The following is a 23,866-nucleotide window of genomic DNA, read 5'->3' as shown; positions in this document are numbered from 1 at the left end:
TGGACGGGAAAAACACACGCTAAAGTGCCCTTCTTTTAACAAAGCAACAAAAACCCTATCTCCGGAAATGGGCACAGTATGTGGAAACTGAGACACATACAGCTCCGCTGTAAAACGCAAGAATGACTAACTATTCATTGCTCAGAGCGTGAAATAAAGCAGTAATTGTTGCACACCATATGCTCAGACAACGGAGCAAGAATAGGAGGCAAAACATGCGTTACAGCGGGAGTGGCCAAAGGTTTGACCCCTTTCGACGGTCCGCTCAGCAAGTGCCGATCGCGGATCAAGTGCCGATCGCGGCCAAGCGCGTCACGCATGCGGAACGGCACTCCCGCTTGCTATCGGAACGGAACGGACCATGAAAAACGGTCAGCTGAAACTCGCTAATGTCATAATAAAAACAAACGCGGAGTACAATGCTACGAAGCTGCGACAGCGAAAGAGGTGATCGCGGTCACATCAATTCCGTGGCTCCGAAGTGGAATGCATATACCGGAGTCCTCGCGCTTTCTACTCCCGCAATAAATGCGGAAGATTAACTTGAGCCAACTTTTTGGTGAAGTCATCCAGCCATCCTACGATGCGAAGTTTCTCCTCCTGTCTTGTTCTTGCTCGGAGGCCCAGACTCAATTTCAATTCTAGAAAGCTTAAACTTGCAACAATAACTTGTACATCCGACCTACGATGCAAAGCCGTTTGAGACGTAATTAATAAACGTTCGAAACAACAAAACTGAAGAAGAATAACACTACACTTCGACTGGGAAGTAGTGGGGCATGTCACCAGCTTGATGCTTGAAACGGTCCGTGATTGCAGCCTTCTTCTTGTCCTTGCACGCTACAGCCATTGTATATTCGATGTTATGAGCGAATGTGGCGGAAGGCATCAACTGGTCTTCTTCAAAACTGGTCAAGAGGCGGGCGGCATTCAATCAAGCCTGTGGGTGGTTGGGCTGTACGGTGGTACCGCAGCGTCGCAGAGGACACATTCCTTAGAATTGACCGGTCCCTCCAAAACTCCGCAAGTGTGCGGTACAAATATGGACGGAACTTGCTTACGGCCCAGACGAGGGCGAGGAATTCACGTTCCCTGATAGAATAGCTACGTTCAGCAGTGGACAAAAGCCAGGTTGTGTTGGTTATCACTCTCTCGTGACCAGCCTGTTCCTGAACCCATACTGCCCCTATCCAGTGGCCGCTCGCGTCCGTGCGAACTTAGGTGGGAGCCAACTGATCGAAATCGCCCAAAACTCGCCAACGTCTCACGCGGTCAACGAGAGCGGCAGACCCAGAAGAACGAGGTCTCCTTAATCATTACTCTCCTTAAAGCTGATCTTTAAGGAGATCTGTTAATGGCCCGGCAATCTCAGCAAAGTTCTCCATAAAACGGCGAAAGCAGGAGCATAGTCTAACAAAGCTCCGAACGTGCATTGCCGAACGAGCAACTGTAAACTCTTGGATGGCTCGTACCTCATCGGGATCAGGTCGGACAGCAACAGCACCTACTACATGACCTAGGATCTTGAGTTTTCGGCCACCAAAAGAGAATTTCGATTAATTAAGCTGAAGACCGGCGCGAATGGAAACCTCCGGGATGTCTGAAAGACGATGGATGGCGAGTCTCGAATACTGGGGAAAGTACGTTGACGCTGTTCAAGTAGCAGATGCACGTCGACCACTTCAAGCTACGCAAGGGGAAGTTGATCATTCTCTCGAATGTAGCCCGCGCGTTGCAGAGGCCAATGGGCATGACCTTAAATTGGTACAGCCCATTCGGCGTAACAAATGCGGTCTTTTCGAGGTCCTTGGCATCAACAGCATTTCACCAATAGCCGGACCGATGCTTAATACATGAAAAGTACGATGCGCCATGAAGGAAATCTAGGGCTTCATCTGTCTGAGGAAGCAGATAAACGTCCTTTTTTGTAACTTTGTTCAAATGCCAATACTCCAAGCAGAAGCTCTACGAACCGTCTTTCTTTTTCACCAAAACGATCGGTGACGCCCATGGGCTGGAAGAAGGTTCAATGTCTTTCTTTTTCAGCATTTTTTCCACCTCATCTTTAATATTGCGTTCGGCATGTGAAGCCCTGTATGGTCGCCTATCGATGGGGCTCGCATTCGCGGAGTTGATGCGGTATGTTATCGTCGATGACTGTCCTAAAGGGCGATGCACAAAATAAAAAAATGTATCTGTACGACGAAAGCAGGCGATGCAACTCGCGAGCTCGTGACGAAGAAAGGTCTGACGTTATCATTCCTATGATGTCATTACGGGTGGTCCAACAATCCTTGGAAACGTTCGGTGGATCCGTGTAGGCGTCAGTGGAGATGACAGAAAGCTGGCATTCTTCCAGGGGAAAAAGCGTGACCAGCGACATCCCCTCAGGAACAATCTGGGGCGAAGAACCAACATTGAGGATGAGCAGGCCTATTTGGTTGTTGACGAGCGTGACAACAGTGTAAGGAAGAGCCACATGGTGTCAGACGAGGACGTCAGTAACAGGTGAAACAATGCAGACACTGTCCGGGACTGGTGGCGTTCGGGACGAAGGAAAGTAGGTCATTGTTTTAAGGAGCAAGCGAACTTGTTCTGTGGCTCAGAGGTGATTGGGGCCTTGGAGTCGGCAACAGGACCGATCGGCAGGTCCAGACGGAGAATACCAGTGGCACAGTCATCTAGCGCGGCATTGACGATCAGAAAGTCAAGCACGAGAAGAATGTCATGGGGCATGCGTCCAAGACAGTAAACAGGACCGGAATTTGGTGCTCACCAACACCAAACCGAGGGGTACACAATCTTTCAACGGTGGGTGTACGGCCGTCGGAACTCTCACGAGAGGATATGGGGCAGGCTTAAGAACCTTACGCAGGCGGCGGTGAAGGTCTGAGCTCATTACCGACATATTGGTACCGGTATCTATGAATGAACGCTCACAAAAACACCGCTAACATCAACGTCAACCAAATAGCGTCTCGTTGTCCTAGTAAACATGGGATTTTCAGGCCGGGTCGGAAATGCAGCATTATGGTCCTATATACGCCTAATTCCACGCGGCATTAGGCACAATTCTCGGTTTGGTGGGTGGAATTTTTGTGTACACATCAAACACGTACTGATGCGGACTGCGCTTATTGCACACACAGTACTAAGTCACTTGTAGGAGCTTCCATATCCTCCAGGAGTACTTGGGTCGTTGTTTTATTCCCGAAGAGAGGCGCTCAATCGCATAGCCGTATCAAGATTCAGGTGTGTTGAGACGTTCGCGAAGAACGTGGTGCATCTTCCAGGACAGGTATACGTTTCAAAATTTGCAGACCTCATTCAGGTCACAAACGACAGCCATAATTCTGTCGTTTGGCCAAATTGTACTAAACTCTGGCCAAATTATACTAAAATCTTCTCGAACTTCCGGCCAAGGTTAGTCACTGCTACTAAACCTTAAGCATGACCACTGCGTGCGAGCAACGCTAATTTGGGCCTCTCATGGCGGCCACCTGTCGTATTTATTCACCTACACAGGATAGTCACCGGCTAGTTCGTCGTTAGTCGAGGGGTTCGAATGTGTACCTAAGTTTCCAAAGGGCAAATTTGCAAAATAATTTTTTCTAGCCCCAGCACAGACGACCTGTTCCTGCATAAATCGACACTTAGAGGTAAGATAGCGCTGCAACAATTGTGCGACTCCACTTGCAGCAGGAAGATTTTCGAAAGAGCGTGGCCCGGCGCACCACTCCCGCACCAGAGCTGCCAGAAACCATTCCACTGGGAGCACGGTCTACCATGGAACCGGCAAAAGGACCCGACAACAGATTTCGCATCACGCGGCGTCGTTACGTCATACTGCTGCTTATTCAAGGGTGGGCTAGTCTGCTCACCTTTGGATTCCTGCCAGCCATACAGGTGAGTATTGCAAAACGCAAACTATAAAATTCAGCTAGAAAACGTAGGCTAGTTTAGCAGTGCGCGATTCACGTTTGAAAGGCCTGATTTGTTCATTGTGTTTTGAAGTGTCATCTGGATCTTGTATACTTTAAGAATCATCCATGGTGCGTGCAGAGCAACAAAAGAAAGATTGGTCTTGGCAGTGTGCGCCGTCCCTGCGCTAAAGGCTCGAGATTTGACCTAGCCCTTCGTCTGAGAAAATTTCTTTCCCTCTCATTTCATCTAGCAGTTGTGATAACAGAGGTAAAAACGGGTCAACCATTACTTACAGCCCTGGACAATATATCTTTAATCTAGCGATGACATATAGGGCAAGCCTTCTCCTTCACGCGCCTCGACTGCTAGGCCGTTCCATGGGCCTTCCTCCTATGGGCTGCTTAGTCTCCGTCCCCTTACGTTCTGTTTCAGTGCGTAGTGCACGTAGAATCTAATGCAACAGCAGGGCCCACGCGCGCAGCCGCGGAATGCTTGCTTACACTTGTTTACCTGTGAATGTCGATCGCCTTCGCAGGACCGCAGCCCCACAATCACGGCGGTATTTTGTGTTCCTTGATTTTGTTAGCTTCAAAGTGACATATTTACTTGGAGGTGCACGATCTGTTTGCATTTTAATGAGGCTAGATAGCATGTAAGACACTTAGGAATAACGCAGTCAGTGATTACCAACGATCGGGCACCACTGCGACTTAACTTCCTAAAAATGTCGGTAGACGGGCACCTGCAAGAGCAGCGCAATTTTCAAACGAACTCATCGATGCTTCTACTCAAAGCAAAACGTCGATAACAACTTCAAAATATGTTCGTAACCAAGTTCCACCCAGCGAACAAAAGTGCAACGTTCACCTTTGCTCTCTGAGGGAAGACTGAGGCGATAGCGGCATCGCATTCGCGTTAAGCCCTCTTTGTTTCAACGGCTCACACGAAAATGCCCGTAAAACGATTGACATGAAGGAATAAAAATTTTCTGATGAAGTAGTCGGAATCAGAAAAATACGTTAAGTCCTGGAAGTGTACCGGATAGGTAAATGCCCTAGTCATAATACACAGCAATGCATTATAGTCAGGTGATCCGCGACAAAGAGGCTGGCCTAATATTGTCCATTCGCGTACCTGGGGTCCACTCGATTCGACAGCGGCGAGATCAAGCGGGTTCAGGCTGGTTGATGTTTGGCTTCGAAACAGTGTACGGGCTCCGCACGGCTGCAGGAGCTATGACCCCAATGTCTGCTAAGTGACCTTATACCGCTGCACTCTACTCGTGCCGAATAGACATTTCCATTCGCCTGCCGCCTACTGGCTTTTCCGGCTTGATAAACCTCCTAAGAAAACCAGACGAAGTTTACCAAATGACGCACCATCAGTCTTAATAAACTGCCTCTTGCGCCGGAATCACCATGTTTATTCGACGGAAAAATAATTATGATGATTATAAGGTTATGATTTTTATGGCGGAAGATCGACTGAGGGCAAAAAGCACCAGAGGAGTTATTTCTTGAAAAAGATTTGACTGGATTTAAAATATCACAGTAAAAGGTTGAGAGAAACAAAAGGCAATAAAGATGACTGGTGGAAAGGGCCAGGTAGTCAAGATGCATGGTAAGAAATGAGATGTAACAATTTCACGTCGTTGAGAAGCTCAAAAGCGCGTTTGACGGAAAACGTCGGCTCATCCCCTAAAAAGTATGATGGTTGTTGGTCAATATCTTGTCTGCAGACATGTGTGAAGTGTTTGCGTCGTGTTGTGCCAAGTGACTTGCATTGAATGAGTATGTTGACTACGGATAGGCCCTCTCCACGCCCGCAGCACAGGGTTCCTGACGATCCAGTTAGCAGGTGGGGACGTGTTACATGTGTGTGGCATATCCGTAACCTGGCTAAGGCCACATCCCTGTGTCACTTGTGCTTGTCCGTGGTGTATTGTCCTAAGGACTGTTTTATGGAGTGTAACTTGTGTCTGTGCAATTCATAATGATTGTCATGTATTGTGATGGTGTTTTCAGGTGATTGGCTTGCCATCAGTGTACGGTACTGTTGTTATGTGCAGTGTATTTGTAAGTAGTGCAGCAACGGCCATCATCCGCGGTGTCATTACCGGCTATACCGTAGGTACCAGGCCCCCAACACAGCCAGTTTAAGATTTCAGGAATGTGCAGAGATAATGGTCTTAATAACAGAATTGATCACGTCGTTTTTAGATGGCTTTGCTGATGTCAATGCACGTGCCACACTCAAGGAGTCTGTATAAAGGAGACTTAAGGATAATATTTTCAACGATATAACCTGCAATAAGAAATACGGCATCCGCCTGTTTTAGTTAAATGACGCAAGGCCAAAAAGGGCAGAGTGCGCAAAGGCAGTTATTTAATGATACGGATGCACAATTAAATACTAAATTATCTCAGTAAAAACAAAAGTGAAGCGAATCCACGAAGATGGCTGGTGTATAGGGCCAGGATGATTACGAATGATATGAAAGAAGATGTAAAAACTTCACGTCTGATGAAAACTGAAAACCACGCGGTTAAAAAACATTGGGTTGTCGGCCAAGAAGTATGATGGGTGTAGCGGGTTGTGTTCTCTGTACAGTTCAGAAAAATGTTTGCGTCGTGTGGTGTCGAGCGCCTTGCATTGAATTAGCACCTGAACTACGGATAGGGCCTCTCTGCACCTGCTGCACTAAGGTCTTGAAGATCCCGTGAGCAGAAACGAGTGCGCTGCATGGGTGTGCCCTATCCGTAGCCTAGCCAATACGACTTCCGTATGTCTATTGTGTGAGTCAGTTGTGTACCGTCCCAAGTATGCCTTTATTACATGCAGTTTGTTGTCTGTTCACTCCAGTGTGTTTGCCATGTTCTACGCAAGTGTTCTCTTATGTGTGGCTTGAGGTTTGTATAGGGTTGTTATGTCTACAGTGTTTGTGAGTGCAGCAGCAGAGGCTCTCTCATCTGCCAACTCGTTGTCAGCGATCCCAGGGTGTCCTGGGACCCACCAGAGGAGCAGCTGATGCTTCTGCGCATACACGGACACGATAGTGTTGAATACAAGATTAACTAAGTGGTTTTTAGGGGGTGTATGCGATGATAGCGCACGAACAACACTCAAGAAGGAATCTGTATAGATGATGGAATTGGGAATTTGATTTTGATTTTGAAGAATGTGTTGTACGATGAGTAAAATTTTATATGCTTCTTCTCAAATAATGGTTATGTGTAAACTCATGGTTATGGCTGCATTGAAATTCAGACCATGAGCAGCGCAAGACACAATAGTAGAGGTTTTAGAAGCGTCACTCTAAAAAGACGGAAAGTGCAGCAGTATTGCTGCTCGTAGTCCCTGATTTTTGTTATGTTTCATAAAAGAAAGATCCCGAGACACAGAGCGAACTTTCCAAGGCACTAAAATGTCTAAAAAGGGTGATCTGTACACATCTAAAAACGAAGAGCTGAGATCCGAGGCTCGCTCTCTCACTCTAAGCAAGAAGGGCAGACTAACGGATGGGCGATCTACAAAGAGCAGAGATGTGGATGTATTGTTAAAGACAGGGTAAAAGAGATGGTTATTCAGCGATGAAATGTTAAAAGCACAAAGCAAGTCCATGTACGTCTGTTGGTTCTCAAGGCACCGCTTGTTACACTTGACATACAGATTTTGGATCGAGCTAGTGTGAAAAGCACCCGACGCAAGACGAAGCCCCAAGTGTGGCAGCGGGTCAAGCATTCGCAACGCTGTTTTAGTCACCGACCCATACACCACACTGCCATAGTCCAAACTCGACCCAACCAAAGCAGAATGCAAGCGCAGCAGTTCTTTGTCAGCCCCATAGGATTGGTGTGAGAGAACCTTAAGGAACCTCATTGTTTTCAGACATTTACACTTAAATTCCTTGATGTAGAGAATGAATGTGAGCTTATGGTCAAACACACCCAAAAACTTCTGCTCCTTCCTCACAGGGATGGACTGGCCATTAAGAGTAATGCCTAGGTCTGGATGGACCCCACGCTTCCTTGAGAACACAATGCAAGAGATTTTTGCATAATTCACCTAAAAACCATTCTTGTCCGCCCACGCGGCGTTCCTTGACCCCAAGGGAGGGTTGACGTTCGTAGATTGACATCTTACATAATTTAAAAGATATCTCCACGTCGTCTACATACATGAAATAAGAAATTGTAGGCGACAATGCCTTCCCAACAGAGCTCATCTTGACTATGAAAAGTGCAGCTCAACAAGCCACACTGCAGTACGCCATTTTCTTGCACGTGAACTTTCGAGAGTGCAGACCCACGTCTCACTCGAAACGTTCTCTCTGACAAGTAACTAGCAAGGGTGTTTAACATGTTACCCGAAACACCGAATGACTTGAAGTCACTAAATCCCGTACTGCCAAGCGGTTTCGTAGGCCTTCTGGAGGTCCAAAAAACAGTTACACAATACTGTTTATGCATCATGGCATCCTTAATGTACGAGTCAAGTGCGACGAGTTGGTCGTTCGTTGATCGCTTCGCCCTGAAGCCTGCCTGGCAGCTCTCGAGAAGGCCGTTGTACTCAAGGAAGTACACGAGCCTGCGGTTTATCATCTTCTCGAGAAGCTTGCACAGGCAGCTCTTGAAGGCTATGGGACGTAAATTGAGGGGGACGACGGGTCCTTCCCTCCTTCAAGAAAGCCACTACTATGACCTCCCTCCAAGAGTGGGGAATGTGCCCCGAAAGCCATATTTTATTATATAGATGTAGGAGTGTTTCAAGTGTGTCTGTGTATAGATGTTGTATTATTAAATATGTGATGTTGTCTGGGCCTGGAGCTGAGGGTTTATACGTGCTCAGAGCAGCCCTCAGCTGATGCAGTGAAAACCGTGAATTATAAGAAATGTCGACCTATTGTTATCTAGTAAAGGCTTTTTTTCTGCCGATTGTTTGTGTTTCATGAAAGTGTTTGTGTAGTGTGCTGAACTGGACACGTGTTGGAAGTCTTGTGCGAGTGTGTCAGCCTGGACTTCAAGTGTGTCCCCTGTTGTGCTGACCAAAGGCAGGCTGTGTGTTTCTTTTCCTTTGAGTTTGCATATTCTTGTCCGTACTTTTTGTGTGTCAGTGTATGAGTTTATTGATGTTATGAAGGAACGCCAACTCTCGTTTTGCCTCACGGCCTACACGTTTTCCTAACGCCTTTGCCCTTTTGAACAAAAGAAGTTTATTCGAAGAAGGATACCCCATGCCTCATTCTTGGCCTCTCGCGCCCGCCTACAGTCCTCATTCCACCACGGCCTCCTCTGGTTGCGCAGGGCACCAGAGGCGTGGGGAATGGAGTTTTCGGCGGCGGCGATTATGTGCGCCGTAAGGAGTTGGGTAGCTCCTTCAAAGTGTAGGTGTCCTATGGAGGTGTGGTGTAGTTTGAATGTCTCTGTAAATGTGTTCCAGTTAGCTCTTCCTTCTTTGAACCTGTTTTGGGAAGATGGACTGCTTGGCCCTTTACTTATATATGTTAGTGAGGTGGGGAAGTGGTCCCTACTATATGGGTCAGTGCCCACACCCCATTCAAGACATGGAAAGAGAACTGCAGATCCAATACCTAAGTCAAGGTGTGAATAAGTGTTGTGTCCTATATTACAATATGTTGGCTGTTTCTGGTTGGAAAGACATGCTCCCCACGATGTCAAGAATTTCTCATTGAGGCGACCTCGGGCACTCGAGCGAGCAGAGCTACAAAGAGAGTTGTGTGCATTCAGGTAGGCTATCAGAATGAAAGGTTAGGGTAACTGATCTAACACAACCTCGAAATCTCAGCTCGAGAGCTGGAAGTCAAAAATGATGTAGAGAACATAGTGTTGTGCGCCTATTGAATAATATCGTTCGAATGGCCAGAGCCTCTTGGATAGTCTGTAGTTGGACAGTGTTGCACGCCAAGGATTTTCGGGTAATGATGGCCACACAACCTGAGGACGTGTCACCAGCATGTCTGTCCTTCGAAAATACCATGTTAGGTATTCGAGAAATTTGTGTGCCTGGAGTTTATATGGGTTTATTGGAGACACATCACACTTGGCTGATTGGAATGCAGTAACTCATAGAAATCATCAAGATTTTCAAGATTTTTAAAAAAGCAGTTCCATTGCATATTTTCTCTTCCCATTACTTTAGTTTAAAGCGACTGGAATATGTGCGTGTTTATGTGTCGACGTTCGGGGCTTGAACTCTTGGAAGGGTTTTATTTACCTTCTCTACTGACCTAGATGCCACAGCCCGTTCCTTTCGCTGTAATGCGCGCCGGAACGACTCGACGTCCATGTCGTCATCCGAAGTCATGAGGGTGCCCTGTAAACTGGACTCCCTGCACTTGGATTAGGCACCCTTCCCTGTGCGCTTCGTTGGAGCAGCGACAGCCGAGACCGTCAGGAGCGCCCCAGGTGGTAGAGGCGGGGCGGCGGGGGTGGGAACTGGCGCGGGTGCCTCCGTCTCCATCTCCCCCGTGCCCTCGCGTGTGCTTTGGGCCGTTGGAGAAGAAGGAGTGGATGCAGCGGCATCCCCAACTGACATGGTTGCCACCACAGCCGCTGCTTGGCTCAGCCAGCGGTGTAGGGGCGGGACCGGTCGCCAGAAGCAACCTGATGGGGGGTGGGGACGGGACCAGGTCCAACTCGCGGTACTGGGTTCCCGCCGAAACGAGACTGCGCTCCGTCCCCCGGCGAGCCGCGTCGGCGTACCTCCCCAGGGGGAAAGAGGCTAACCGCTTTCGCGCCTCTGGGAAGGTGATGTTTTCCGTGACTTTGATGTTGATTATTTTTTTCTCAAGTTTGAACCGCTCGCAGGTTCGCGAATATGCAGCGTGAGGTCCTTGGAAATTCGCCCAGAGGAATTGATTAGATGTACAGTCACCAGTGAGATGGTCTTGGGCCCACTTGGCACAGGTTGGTTGGCCCCGATATGAGTTACTATTGTGCCCGAAAAGCTGGCACTTGTAGCAGCGACGCGGATTCGGGATGTACGCTCGGACGGAGCACGAGATCAAGCCTGCTTAATGGATTTAGGAAGTGTGGAGCGGTTGAAAGTCAACATTATATGCTTTGTGGGGATTTCCTGATTATCTCCTCTGATGGTGATACGCCTTACTGCAGCTGCACCCTGATATTTCAGGACTTCCAACAGAACAGCTTCGGTCTCATTCAAAAATCTGTCTCAGAAATCCCACCCTGACAGCTGTTTGGTGTGACTCTGATGGCCATATCTGCCATGCAGGTTTGGGGAAGGAGCTTAGTGGCTTGTTGCTGTGTCTTGACATTGACTACCCATTCACTGGTACGGAGTTTCTTAGCATCGAACGATTTTCCAAGGATACCTTCCAGGAATTTAGTGATCAGGAGTACGGACTTGGAAGAAACAGGGTTTGTTTTGTCAACTGCCTCGATAATCAAGAATCGAGGATAGTTGTCAGGCTTTGGAATATTGATTGTTGGAAGGGATGGAAAGGAAACGTCGGTGCGGCCCCTTTTCAGGGACCGATTACGTTTTTTTCTGGGGGGGGGGGTTGCATTATCTATATGACATAGGAAGAAGCCGAGGACGGGGGTACTTTCTTCGTGAGCCTTACCCTGATAGCTGAAGAGGTCCTCGAGATCCCTGTATGGTAAACAGACATGGAGCACATCCGCCGGAGCTTGACCTGGGCTCCGACGGCCATCGTTTGTGGTTTCTCACACTCCACCTATAAACACATCACTACGGTTGTATACAGCTTATGTTTAGGGGCTCGGGGTCCGCGGTGTCGCCAATACCGTCACCAAGATTACTCAAGGTGGCCCGTGCGAGGGCCTATTGATAATTACATGATTTGAAAGATCTTTGCACGTCGCCTACATTCATTGAACAGGAACTGGTTATGGCAATGCCTTTCGGAGCGAGTTCACCCTAACTATGAACAACCTGCAGCCTAAAACGCCACCTTGATGCACTCCATTTTCCTACAAATGAACGATTGATAGTGCCGACCCAACCCTGACACGAACTGTTCTAGAAAGAGTGTTCATCATGTCACCGGATATGTCAAAGGATTTTAAAGGAGCCATGAAGACAAAATACAAGCTGGGTTTATTAGAAAGACTGCTTAGTCCCGACAACAATGATACCCATATCATCGCAATCTTCGAGCAAATAACGGAGATATTAAAGAAAACGTGTAAAGCAGTTGCAACCCCCTAGTTAATTTGCCGCAACTTTTCTATGATGTCAGAGAACCTTGTTTGTGCGATTGGCGGCCGACTAACTGACCTGTCGCGACGACACATGACTGACCATCTGTAATGGGACCTCTAGATCCATTTGACCGCATCACTTGAATGCTAACGTGCAGTTAACGCACTGAAAATTATGTTTTATTGTTGGCCCGTATGACGTCATTCTTGCTCATAACACGTCACTGTGGCGCAAAATTTGAAAGTTTTTTAAATTGTTCTTGCTTTTTTTGTTGTGGCTTTTGTGGCTGTAATGGAGCTGAGTGAGATACTGAATCCTAGTTCTTTCAAATTAAACTAAGTTCTATTTTCTCTTCGTGTCTCCTTTACGTCTCTAAGATTGACACAGCCCCATGCGGTGTCATGTGCCTTTTCAATATCAAACAATACCGGTATGCAATATTGCTTATGTATGTAGGCAACGTTAATGTATAATTCTAAAAGAACCACTCGAACATTTGCGGATTGCCGCCCAGAAGCCTGCCTGACCGCTGGCAGCCAGTCATTCTCGACTGCCTTCTCGACTGGAGTACAATGGTCTTCTCGAGAAGACCATTGTACTATAAAGAGTAAACGAATACCCGGCTGATCGTCTTCTCGAGAAGCTTGCACAGGCAGTTTGTGAGGGTGGTAGGTCGATAACAGGCGGTAGAGGAAGGGTCCTTCCCCTCTTTCAGCAAAGCCACTACTATGGCCTTCCTCCAAGTAGCTGGAATGTCCCCGAAAGCCACATTTTATTGTATAGGTGTAGGAGTGTTTTGAGTGTCTGCGTGTAGGTGTCGTATCATGGTGTTTGTAATCTTGTTTGCACCTGGAGCTGAAGGCTTGCATGTTCTCAGAGCGGCCTTCAGCTCATACATGGAAAAGGAGGAGTTGTAAGAAGTCTCCGACTGATTGTTGTCCCTCAGAGACTTCTTTTCCAAAGACATTTTGTGTTGCATGAAAGTGTTTGTATAGTGTGCAGAACTGGACACGTGTTGCAAGTTTTGTGAAAGTGTGTTAGCCTGGTCTTCCAGTGTGTCCTTTGTTGTAGTTTCCACGGGCACGGTGTGTGTCTGTTGTCCTGTGACTGTAAGTATTCGGGTCTATACTATGCGTGTGTCCGTGTATCAGTTTGTGGATGATAGCTAGATACGCCAACTCTGCTTTTGCGGCTCACTACGCGCTCACTTTCCAAGTGCTTTTGCCGTTTGAAAGATATGAGGTTCTGTGACGCTGGGTACCGACGAAAAGGAAAAAATATTTTTTATCACCCAAGATAACAGTACAAATGCGCAACAAATCGCATTCCTCCCGCCGCACCGATACTCTTGAACCAACACTGTGGTTTCTTTTAATCCCATGCCGTCAAAAAAGAATTTTCTCCCACATGGAGCCGTCTCCGTTAGTTGTCAGGTATAAAATACTGCATGGGATACCAACCGTTCACCGCAACTGGAGCAAATGACCGTCCTCACATTTTGTCTGATCGAGTTGGCGCTTTCAAGACTTATAACTAGCACGAAGCTCTTCAGCCCATGATGTCAGCAAGGCCAATTCACAGCTTGTGATGGCGATGATGGCTGGATTTTAATGGCGCAAAGCCTACTGAGGAAAGAACGCCAACCAGAGTGGCTAATTCACAACTTCTAGACGCAGTTGGGGAAATAACTATGAACCCTTGATCAGGAGGTAGCTCCCTAAATTAAAAAATCCATCGCCCTTCCAATCTGTGAAAAAGGATGACGAGAGATCCTACAGGGCGCATTCCAATGAGTGAATGAAACAGAACCCCTTTGCTTGTAATCTGCGATTGAGCCGAATTACTAGCTAATTAGCTGAGAATTAAGTCAATGAAACTTGGAGAAACTACAGCTTTTTTTAGCCTCGAGACAAACATTGGGCTGAGCGTCTCCCTCCCACGTCGTACGCGTATTACCGTATCTGTAGCCCACAAACCGAAACCGCTTAGCCACGCAGCGCAGCAGCCATGTCGCATTATGCCGTGAGACGTCCACGTGCAAATCTACCGCCAGAACAACGGACACGTCACCGGTGAGGCAATAAATCCTCGCAGCGCGTGCACGCCCCCTCCCTCCATCTAGCCCCCCCATCTGTGCACGCACAAACCGGTAAGAGGTGAAGTACGCATGCACAGACGTGAAAGACTCTGTCGCTTCGGAAGCCCTTCTAGCTCAACAAGAAATGTTGACTTACGTCGGCGTTCTCAGCAGGAAATCTGCTTTTGACTCGGTAGGGATTTCGGAGCTAGGCGACGAGATGGAACTGGGGCGGCAACGGCGGCAGTGGCTTTGTGTTGTTTTCGCGCCCATTAGCGCGTCGGTGCACGCCGATGCTCATTCAATTCCTGCCATTGTTCCTCCGAGCGAACTACACGCGTCCGTCCCAAAGCTAGTTCAAAATGCAGCTGCTGATAACGGCGATACACCCGTTATCAGCAGATTGCGCAAATTGTGAAAGAAACGTCGGCGGTAGCGAGAACGAGCGTAAAAGCCGTGCCGAGTAAGGGCGACTTACCGGAATAAAAACGGAGACAATCCTTCGCAGTTGAAGGTAGCCGAGTGAGCAGGTGGCTGGTAATAGCACAGACAAAGCCGGTCCCAACGCTTTTCGGTAGCTCTTCCTACATTCGATAAACTTTAGCATTACGGTAACCGTTGAGGCATTCGCAGAGGCCTCCCTTAGTAATAGGCATTCTTCGCGCATTTTTATTCTAGAGGACATTATGAGTACCGTTGCGACTGGATTCGTAGTTTTACGTGCTTCCAGAGTTTCTATCTGTACAAGAGTAGCAAAAACACCAAGCAGAACTCTCACTTCCCGCAATTGATATTACGAATTTATAAATACCCACTCAAAAAACAGAGCTTTTAAAAAGTTGAAAAGAACAAGAATTTTTACCCCCTGTGTACCCCGTGATTGACATACATGCTAAAATTACCTACGCTGTGTTCTCTGCGCAGTCCTACTCGTGTCTTCCATATGGACCCCGGGCTCTGCACCTGGCCGTGACGTTATGCGGCATAGCGTACCCTGTGGCCTGCGTGCTTGGCATGTTCGTGACTTTTCGACGGACCGCACAGTTATACGCTCAGACTCTGGTTGGCACGCTGGGCGCCACATGGATCATCTTTACTGCAGCCACGAGCCCCAGCCCACCACTCGTAGACACCCACGTCGGCAGCGTTTCTATTGTAAGTGCAGTTAGTCTCACAAACGGCTGTAAGGTTACCCCACTACTGTAATTAAGAGACAACACGGTCTTCCTGGTCATGCCTTAGTAGCATGGCACAACCCCCGCCGTACTCTCCTTGTGGTGAATAAAATGCAGTCATGTAAAAATCAAATGCGAACACGAAAATATGAACAAGTACCCACAAATACAGAAGGTTCTTTCTACGCATGGTGCATTGTTACATGGGTCTATAACAGCACCAAAATTTCTAAAGTGACATTGGAATTTCCTCCGAATTTGAGAATAACGTTTCCCGCAGTGGCTGTGCCCATCGCCATGAATTCGTCGATCGAAGTTAGCACGGTGGTATAGGTCTATTCTGCACGGAGACCACCTGAGAACTGATGATGGTGGTTGGTGCTTAATGGCGCAAGGCCAACAAGGGCATAGAGCGCCAGAGAAGAAGTTACTAAATTTTTTATAAGTCCATAAATACTAAAACATGTGAGTAAAAGCAAAAGTGGCGCAAAACAAAAGACAATGGAGATGGCTGGTGTATAGGGCCAGGATCATCACACGGGATGTGACAAGAGCTGCAGAAATTTTACCTCAGCTAAAAACTTAAAAACACGTTGACTAGAAAACATTGGTTTGTCGGATAAAAAGTATGATGGGTGCAGTGGAATGTGTCGTCCGTATATTTCAGGGAAATGCTTGTCTCGTGTTGTGTCAAGTGCCTTGCATGTGATTAGTATGTGGATTATGGATAGGCCCTTTCCACACCTGCTACACATGGGTCCCGACGTCCCAGTGAGCAGGTCGGAGTGCGTTAGATATGTGTGGCCTATCGGGAGCCTAGCAAGGGCGGCTTCAGTGTATCTGTTGTGTGAGTCAGTTTTGTAGCGTCCCAATTGTGGCTTTATAACATGTAGTTTGTTGTCTGTTTGTGCACTCCAGTGTAATTCTCATGTGTTACGAAGCTGTCGTCTGATGTGTGCCTTTAGGTCGGTGTAAGGTACTGTTGTAATGTCAACTGTGGTCATGAGAGCAGCAGCACCAGCCATTGTATCGGCGGGTTGATTGCCAGGATTTTCACAGTGCCCTGGTACCCAGCATATAGTTATTTGAAGATTTGAGGCATATGCAGTCATTAGTACCTTGAAAGGAGCATTGACCACATAGTTTTTGGACGACTTTCCTGATGACAGTGCCTGTACAATGCTTAGGAAATCTGTGTAAACGATCGACTTAGGGAATTTTATGTGTGATGATGTGATTAGAAACGAGTAAGATGCCATGCGCTTCTGCCGTATAAATACTGTTATGAAAATGCATTGTTTTGTTAACTCTAAAATTTAGTCCGTGCGCTGCACAAGAGACAGTAGTAGTGTTTTTGAACGTGTCGCTGAAGAATTCTGCGCACCTGTACTTGTCCTGCTGGAACAGTAAGTGCTGCAAAATCGCACTCCTAGGTACCCTATTTTTTCTACTAGTCTGAATGACAGGTCGCATGATATAGTAGATGCCATGGTGGAATTAAATTATGGATGGGTGTCTTGTGCGTGTCTGACAGAGGGACCTTCAGTGCAGAAGCCTCCTACCTAACTCTGAGAGAGAAAGGTAAGGAGATAGATGGCCTGTTTAAAAAGAGTTGTAAATTTAATATCTCATTCATAATAGAATTAAAAGGATGGTTGTTAAGAGATACGGTCTTAGATGCATACAGCAAGTCAACATACTCCCGCTGATTCCCTAGGCACCATTTGTCACACTCGACATACAGACTCTCGACAGGGATAGTGAGGAAACCGCCGCATGAGAGGCGAAGGCCAAGATTCAGCACTGTGTCGAGTATTTTAAGGGCTGTTTTTGTCGCTGACCCGTACACGACATTGCCGTAGTCAAGCCAGGACCCAACCAAGGCTGTATAAAGGCGCAGAAGGAGTTTGCCGCCTGAGAACTACTGTAGTGTGCAAGTACACATCATAAAAGGTGAAAGCAGCGCTCCCACGTTTCTCAATCTCCAACTCCTGTCTAACGAGAAATGTCTAATGACCTGCTACTCACTCAGTACAGCTACTGCTAGAAATTATTGCCCCCTTGAAGAAGAAATAGAGATTGCATTATTTCTTTCGCGGCACACCGACGAAATGTTGAAAAAACACTTCACCAGATGTAAATATAGGCAAGACCTTTCATATTTTTAAAACTGGTAGCATGCGTCATACATATGACGGCATTTCCGCCAAAAGAAAACATTAGGCATATTTAAGGGCAAAGCATCAGTACACAACTTATGGCAAAAGGTTTCCTTTCAATAAATGTATACATTAGATTCGTTTTGTAGTATGCTATAGCGTATGAAAAGCAAACACGTTAAATAGGTGTCGAGCAGAGGCAGCACAGAAGTAAACACTAAAAAGATGAAGTGCTGTTCCAAGAACATTGGAAACAAAAACCGCAACTAATAGGGTCCGCACAGTGCGACCATGGGTAAATAAAAGCCTATTGAACAAACTTATACATATGTGAGAAGAGAGAGGGGTACAGTGTGAGGGGTGGGAGGGAGACAGAAGACGTTGTTACAAGGCAGGGGCGGCACAGGGTTATCATCCTTCGACATTTCAGCCAGGCAAGCAGTGACGGGGCCAGTAGTAGTAGTAGTAGTAATAAACATTTATTGACATAGGTTTGACACTAGGGGAGTGTGTTCGGTTTCCTTGGTCCAGGAAGCGCGCGACCATGCTGTTTCCAATTCTCTAATCACGAGGACTTGCTGTTTCTCCGGCAATGATTGGGTGTCTGTCTGGTTTTTCTTCGTTTTGGGTCTCTGCGCATCACAGTCTCGCAATGCTCAAGGGTGGGATTTGGTGGACGAGGTCGGTTGGGAGGGCAACAGAAGACTAAGCGGTAGATTGTGAGGGGGAGCTTACTGTGCTGGCGTAAGGAGTTGCGAGGTAGGGGGATATGTGGTGATGGTGCGACTGTAATAGGTCCCGGTTTAGAGTGCGGGGACCACGGTTCTTACGGCGGCCTAGCTCGCGCTCGAGACTCGGCCACAAGGCTAGCTCCACTGAACCCGCCACGGACAACCAAATGGCGTAGCGGCAGCGAACAGCAAAAAACACTGACGTTTATTGCCACCCCAATAAAGAACGTCGGGCGCGTCGCTCTACCACCGCCAAGACCACCCTGGTCAGGACGGGAGAAACAGGCACGAGGCCGAACAAAGGAAGGCCAAAAGGAGCAACACGTACCTACGTCCGCTCCTGATGATGGCTGGTATCCAAAGAGAGCCTTCCTCCATCGTCCACCCCAGACTAATCCACCCGGAGCTACTGACAAACCGGTCACGTGGGTGGGTCGGCTGCGCCCCCGCTCTCACGGACATCTTCCCGGGGCGGGAAGCGAGCGGCCGCAGAGAGCGATAGGGACCTCCCAATCTCGCTCCGTGGCTGGCCGAGAGAGATAGGGAATTCCCACATCGCTCCCCGTTAGACCAAACCCGCTCGAACTCAAAAGCTCCGGCGAACGATGTTCTCATCGCTCAGCACCTAGCGAATTCGTCCAGCAGCTTCAGCAGGTCCCTGGCTGGCCCCTGGTCCTCCAGGCTCTGTTCCATGGTGGTGGCCGCCGCAAGGTCTGCCGGCCACGGTTCAAGTGCGGCGGAAAGGCCACCACTCGTCGGCCCCAGGAACTCGGTCGCCTCGGCTGCAGGAGTTGCTTGGGCAGGGCTGCCGGACCCCAGAAGCGCCTCTGCCTGCTGCGCCAACACGTACGCGAAGCCGCTCCCTCCTGGGCCCAGGAGCTTTACCGGGGGCGCTGCCGTTGCCACAAGGGCGGGTGGCCGGCCCCCGCTGCCGCCGATACCAAAATGGCAGCCGCGACGGCCGGATCGGCCCGCATCTCCGCCTGAACGGCCGCGAGATTGACGCGGGCCGCCGCCTTGGTGCGCGACGACGCCAGCCTTTTTGCCTCTGTGACGGCAAGCTGCCGCACGGACACATCATGATGATCCTGTGCCACGACCAGTAATCCGCAGGCTGCGCAGTAGTTGGCGCCGGGGACGTGACGACGTCTGGTAACCGGGCCTGCTGCAGCCTTCTCGGCCAGCGTACGGCTTCGGAAGATCCACAGCGCCCGCTCGGCGCCAGGTCCTTCTCGATGATGAGCTAGTGGCTCCAAGCCGCCGCAGAAAAGTAAGCAGCGCGGGGGCGCGTGCCCTTCCTGCGACGTCCACGTTGACACGCAGCGTCCCTCCTTCTAAGGAGCGGCGTTTCCGCCCGGAATGGCTCCATGGCCGCCGGTCGCAATGAGCGGTGCCGCCGCTCCTTCAGGCGTTTGCTCGACCCTTACTCGCCGGGTGATGTGGCCGGAGTCGCCGGCCGTGGATCGGGGAGCCGGACAGCGGCAGGATGGTTAGGTTGTTATGATGATGTCGTTTGTATTTTTATGGCGCAATGCCGACTGCGGGCAAAGATCGCCAAAGGATGGTTAGTTCATTTGAGAGACATGAACGTAAAAGTGAAGCATTTCAGTAAAAATAAACGAAGTAAAATATAAGCTAATGAATATGACTGGTGTAAAAGGCCAGGTTGTCATCATGCATGATAAGAGATGAGGTGTAAAAAATTGACATCAGTAAGAAACTTAAAAACACGCTTGATGAAAAGCATGGGCTCGTCTCCTAAAAAACATCATACATGAAACGGGATGTGTTCTCTGTATAGTTGTAGGAAGTGTTTGTGTCGTGTTGTGTGGAGTCATTTGCATTGAAGTAGCACATTGATCATGGATAGGCTGTCTCCACACCTGCTACACCGGGGTCTTGGAGATCCCGTGAGGAGGTAGGAGTGTGTTGCATTCGTGTGGCCTATCGTAATCGAATTACGGTAACTTCGTTGTGTCTGTTGTGTGTTAGTGGTGTATGCTCCCAATAGTGGCTTTATAACGTGTAGTTTGTTGTCTGTCTGTTCATTCCAGTTTGCTTGCTATGTTGTGCGAAGGTGTTGTCTGATGTGTCACTTGAGGTCGGTATAGGGTATAATTAGATCGTTGCCGGAGGTGCCGCCGCTGGTCCATGGCGCGTGCCTCGCGGTCGCCGCTTGCAGGAGGTTTAGGATGGGCCACTTCTTTGCTCGTCCATTGTTGGCGGGTGGCTGCGGAGTGACCGGATCAGCAGAGTCGCGCCTGGTCGAAAAACCGGCAGGAGCACCATGGAAATCGGCACCCTTTCTGGGACTACGAGAATGTCTTGCCGCCGGCTTCCGCCCTCTGGAGTCACCCCGCGCAACCCATTGCCGGACCTCACGTCTCAGGCGGTGCGTTTCGCTGGCGCGCCTCGAGAAGCCCCCCTCGGCAGCCCCTCCTGTGCGCGATTTCGCGCGCTGGAAGCGATGGTAGCGACCCTGTCAGCGAACTCGCCGATTGCGGGAGTTGTAGCGGTGCTTCGGGAACCTTCCTTCCGCACCTCCCTCGAGCTCGGGAGCTGGCGATCTCGCGAGCCCGAAGTGGGAGCTTCGGCAGTTTCTTCTCTCTGAAAGTACTGCTTCAGCTCGCCCACGTGAATCAGGCCGCCGATCCGACCCGATCTTAGGTCTTTAAGCTTGTAGTTTAGCCACCTTTCGGCGACTACCAAGTCGCCGTAACGTGGTATTTTTCATATTTCCAGGTTTTATGTAACAGGCAGAATAAATGCGTAAGTAATTAGTTCGTCGCTCAAAATACCGCAGTCAGATGCCTCTCGTGGGTGCCTACAAGTGCCTCATTGACACTTTAGTGATTTAGGACAGTTCTCGAGTTAGATAATTAATTACCGTTAATTATTTAGGTCTCAGTAACAAAAAATACTGTCCGCTTCTCCACAGTACTGCAAATATTATGCACTAGATTTTCTGCCATTACTCTTTTTTTAAATATTGGTGCGTGATAGCTGGAACACCCTGCATATGCTTGTGTTGCGACTATTTCATGCCTCACGCCTGTGCCTGTACCATCGACCACCACCCATTGTGAAATTTTGTACTTTCCCACCCCTTATGTAAAGCCCCGCAAGGGTCCCTTAAGGGTAAAATAAATTATGATGATGATGATAAATAATGACTACACAACTCTTCTATACTAGAAAGAGGTCTTCCCGCTCGTCAAGAAACTTGTGCATGTGGTCAGAAATGGTTATCGAAGTCATAATAGAACTAAATCTATGCGCAGGTGAGCTGCTGGGTGTCAACGTTCCTGGTTCTGAGCTACGCCAAGACCATGGTTACGCTTAGGCTGACCGCCGGAGGGGAGCGGGCCCTGTTCTGGGTGGGCGCCTCGACGCAGGCCGGAGCTCTCGTCGGCAGCCTGGTTCCCTACTTCCTCGTCAGTCATCTCGGAGTATTCGCGGAGCGCGACCACTGTGCTTTATAGCGTGGAGCGCGACTACTGTTCTGTTATGACTTCTGGAACACAGTCCTCATCTCAGCGGCGATTGCATCCACGCGCGGACGCGCAAATCAGCGGCCATATTTTTGTTCAGCAGGCTCTACGGCAATTTATTTCCCACGGTGTCCCCGCCGCCATACTCCATTTCCCAGAGTCACCTACTCTGGGACTGCTCCCGCAACGACAGAACTACACCAGTGAGTGACTGGCTGTTGCGGCGAGTCTCAAAGAACAACAGGAACTGAGGGCTAACATCAGGACCCTCCGTGGCTGCCTCAGCCGAGGCGGCTGATTCATTCCCACCATCCGGCATTTAATAAAGGTTACTTCTTTCTTTCTTTCTTTCTTTCTTTCTTTGTATCTTTCATTCGAGCTATCTATCGAGTATCCCACAACCTATATTCTATGGGTTTTGGAGCACTGATGTGGTACAGAGAAAGGTCCTGTCACTTCTTCCAGAGTACATTCTCAGGTACGTTAGCCGGTGTAGTGTGTTATGCTTGCACGCACGAAGTATAAAATCCTGTGGTGACAGGGCTAGGAGCGACAATCACCTAATCATGATAAAACCTTTGAAATTATTTTGTAGTAGTAATACGTTCGTTCTTATTTTCCAGAGAGCGCCAAGACCATATTAGGCAGTATGTCAGGTTTGTGCTTGAAATATTATTAAGATGAGTACGAGACTTCCTAAAGTAGTTGATTATATGAGTGTAGAAGGCCCGTAAACAAGAGCATTAAGATGCTTCTAATGGCGGACGAAGGGGACTAGACGTGACGGCGCCTGGAGAGGTCAGAGCGCCTGGAGCCTCAGAGCTTGCTGCGCTAGTGGGAGTCCCTGCGAGCACAAAGGAATCACAGGGGCCTCTCTCAACGATCAGAGGGCCTGATGTAACGCCCTGTACGAGATGAGTTTTAAGGAGCTGATATCTGCAAGATAAGTTACAAGACATTTTTTGTGAACTTCATCCAATCGCCTGGAATGCAATTAACAAAGGTTCCTTTTGGGGCTAGTTGGTATCGTCTTAAATTCAATATTAAGCTGCCTGAATGCTGTTCAGTATGCTGTTCAGTCGGTATTCAGTATGCTGTTTGTGGCAAACCTCACAAATGTATCAGCGTGCCCAAATAGCGTTCACAGAAAAGGCGATAAAAATGATGAAGGTGGTGGTTGTTGTGGTTTGAGGGAAAGAAAAAGGAAAGGAGGTGCACTGGGGCTATTCTTGAGCTCAGCAGGGAGCTCACCTGCATATAACCCAGTGCGAGGAAGAGAAGAAGAGGGGGAGTGGCAGGATAAAGTAGAGAGGAGACAGAGAAAGGTTAAAAGAGAGAAGAAAGAATAAGAGATAGGGCTGTCAGTCCGGGCCCATCAGTCAGTCACTGCAGTCCGGGCTACAGCCGCTAGGTGAGGCCGGTCGTATCCTGGGTAATGCAGCAGATGGGCGAAGTCTTCCCGTTGGGTTGCCGCAGGCCCCTTTGTGAACAGCCGGTCCTCCATGCCGGCGCTGGGAAAAATTGATGACGAAAAATCTAATGGCACATGAGTGCTTGCGCACGAAGAAATCATGATGATGGTGATGGTTGGATTTTTTCGGCGCAGGACCAGCTGGGGCAAAGAACGCCAAACAAAAGTATACAACAGAAAACAGTGGCTACTGAAATGTGTAAGCCATAATAACAGTAAAATCGATTAAAAGCAATGGTTATGGCTGCTGTATAGGGCCAGCCTTCATTACGCATGATAGGATATGAGGTTTAAAAAGTTAGCATCAGACAAATATTTAAAAACCCGTTGCACAGAAACAATGGCTTTTCATCCCAAAACAAGGAAGGGTGTAGCGGAATGTGTTGTCTGTATAGTTCTTTGAAGTTCTTTTATGTTTTAGTTGTTTTGTGTGTGGGATGAATGTGAACTTCTCGTCAAAGATTATACTTAAAAACTTGTGTTCCTTTTTGACAGGAATCGAGACACCATTGAGTTGAATGTCTGGATCCGGCCGGATGCCACGCGTCTTGGAAAACACAACACAAGTGCACTTCCCGGGATTAAATTTAAAACCGTTGCTATCTGCCCAGCCAGCTAGCTTGTTAACAC

At 48.4% G+C, this 23,866-nt stretch overlaps 1 protein-coding gene across 2 annotated transcripts in view; it reads left to right on the top strand.

The window, feature by feature from the left end:
* LOC144167158 (solute carrier family 52, riboflavin transporter, member 3-A-like) overlaps window positions 1–22,088 on the top strand; it is a 55,361-nt gene extending 33,273 nt beyond the window's left edge. For both annotated transcript variants that reach the window (XM_077696520.1, XM_077696519.1), the window contains exons 3-5: window positions 3,700–3,906; window positions 15,134–15,364; window positions 21,556–22,088. In XM_077696520.1, coding sequence (XP_077552646.1) covers window positions 3,700–3,906; window positions 15,134–15,364; window positions 21,556–21,756 — 639 coding nt within the window. In that variant the 3' untranslated portion in view covers window positions 21,757–22,088. The remainder of the gene's footprint in view (window positions 1–3,699; window positions 3,907–15,133; window positions 15,365–21,555) is intronic.
* Window positions 22,089–23,866: the final 1,778 nt, after the last annotated feature.

The sequence above is a fragment of the Haemaphysalis longicornis genome, unplaced genomic scaffold (genome assembly GCF_048455015.1).
Source record: "Haemaphysalis longicornis isolate Haplotype H1 unplaced genomic scaffold, Haemaphysalis longicornis Haplotype H1 scaffold_2, whole genome shotgun sequence".
Lineage (NCBI taxonomy): Eukaryota > Metazoa > Arthropoda > Arachnida > Ixodida > Ixodidae > Haemaphysalis > Haemaphysalis longicornis.
This window is presented reverse-complemented; position numbering and strand designations above follow the sequence as displayed.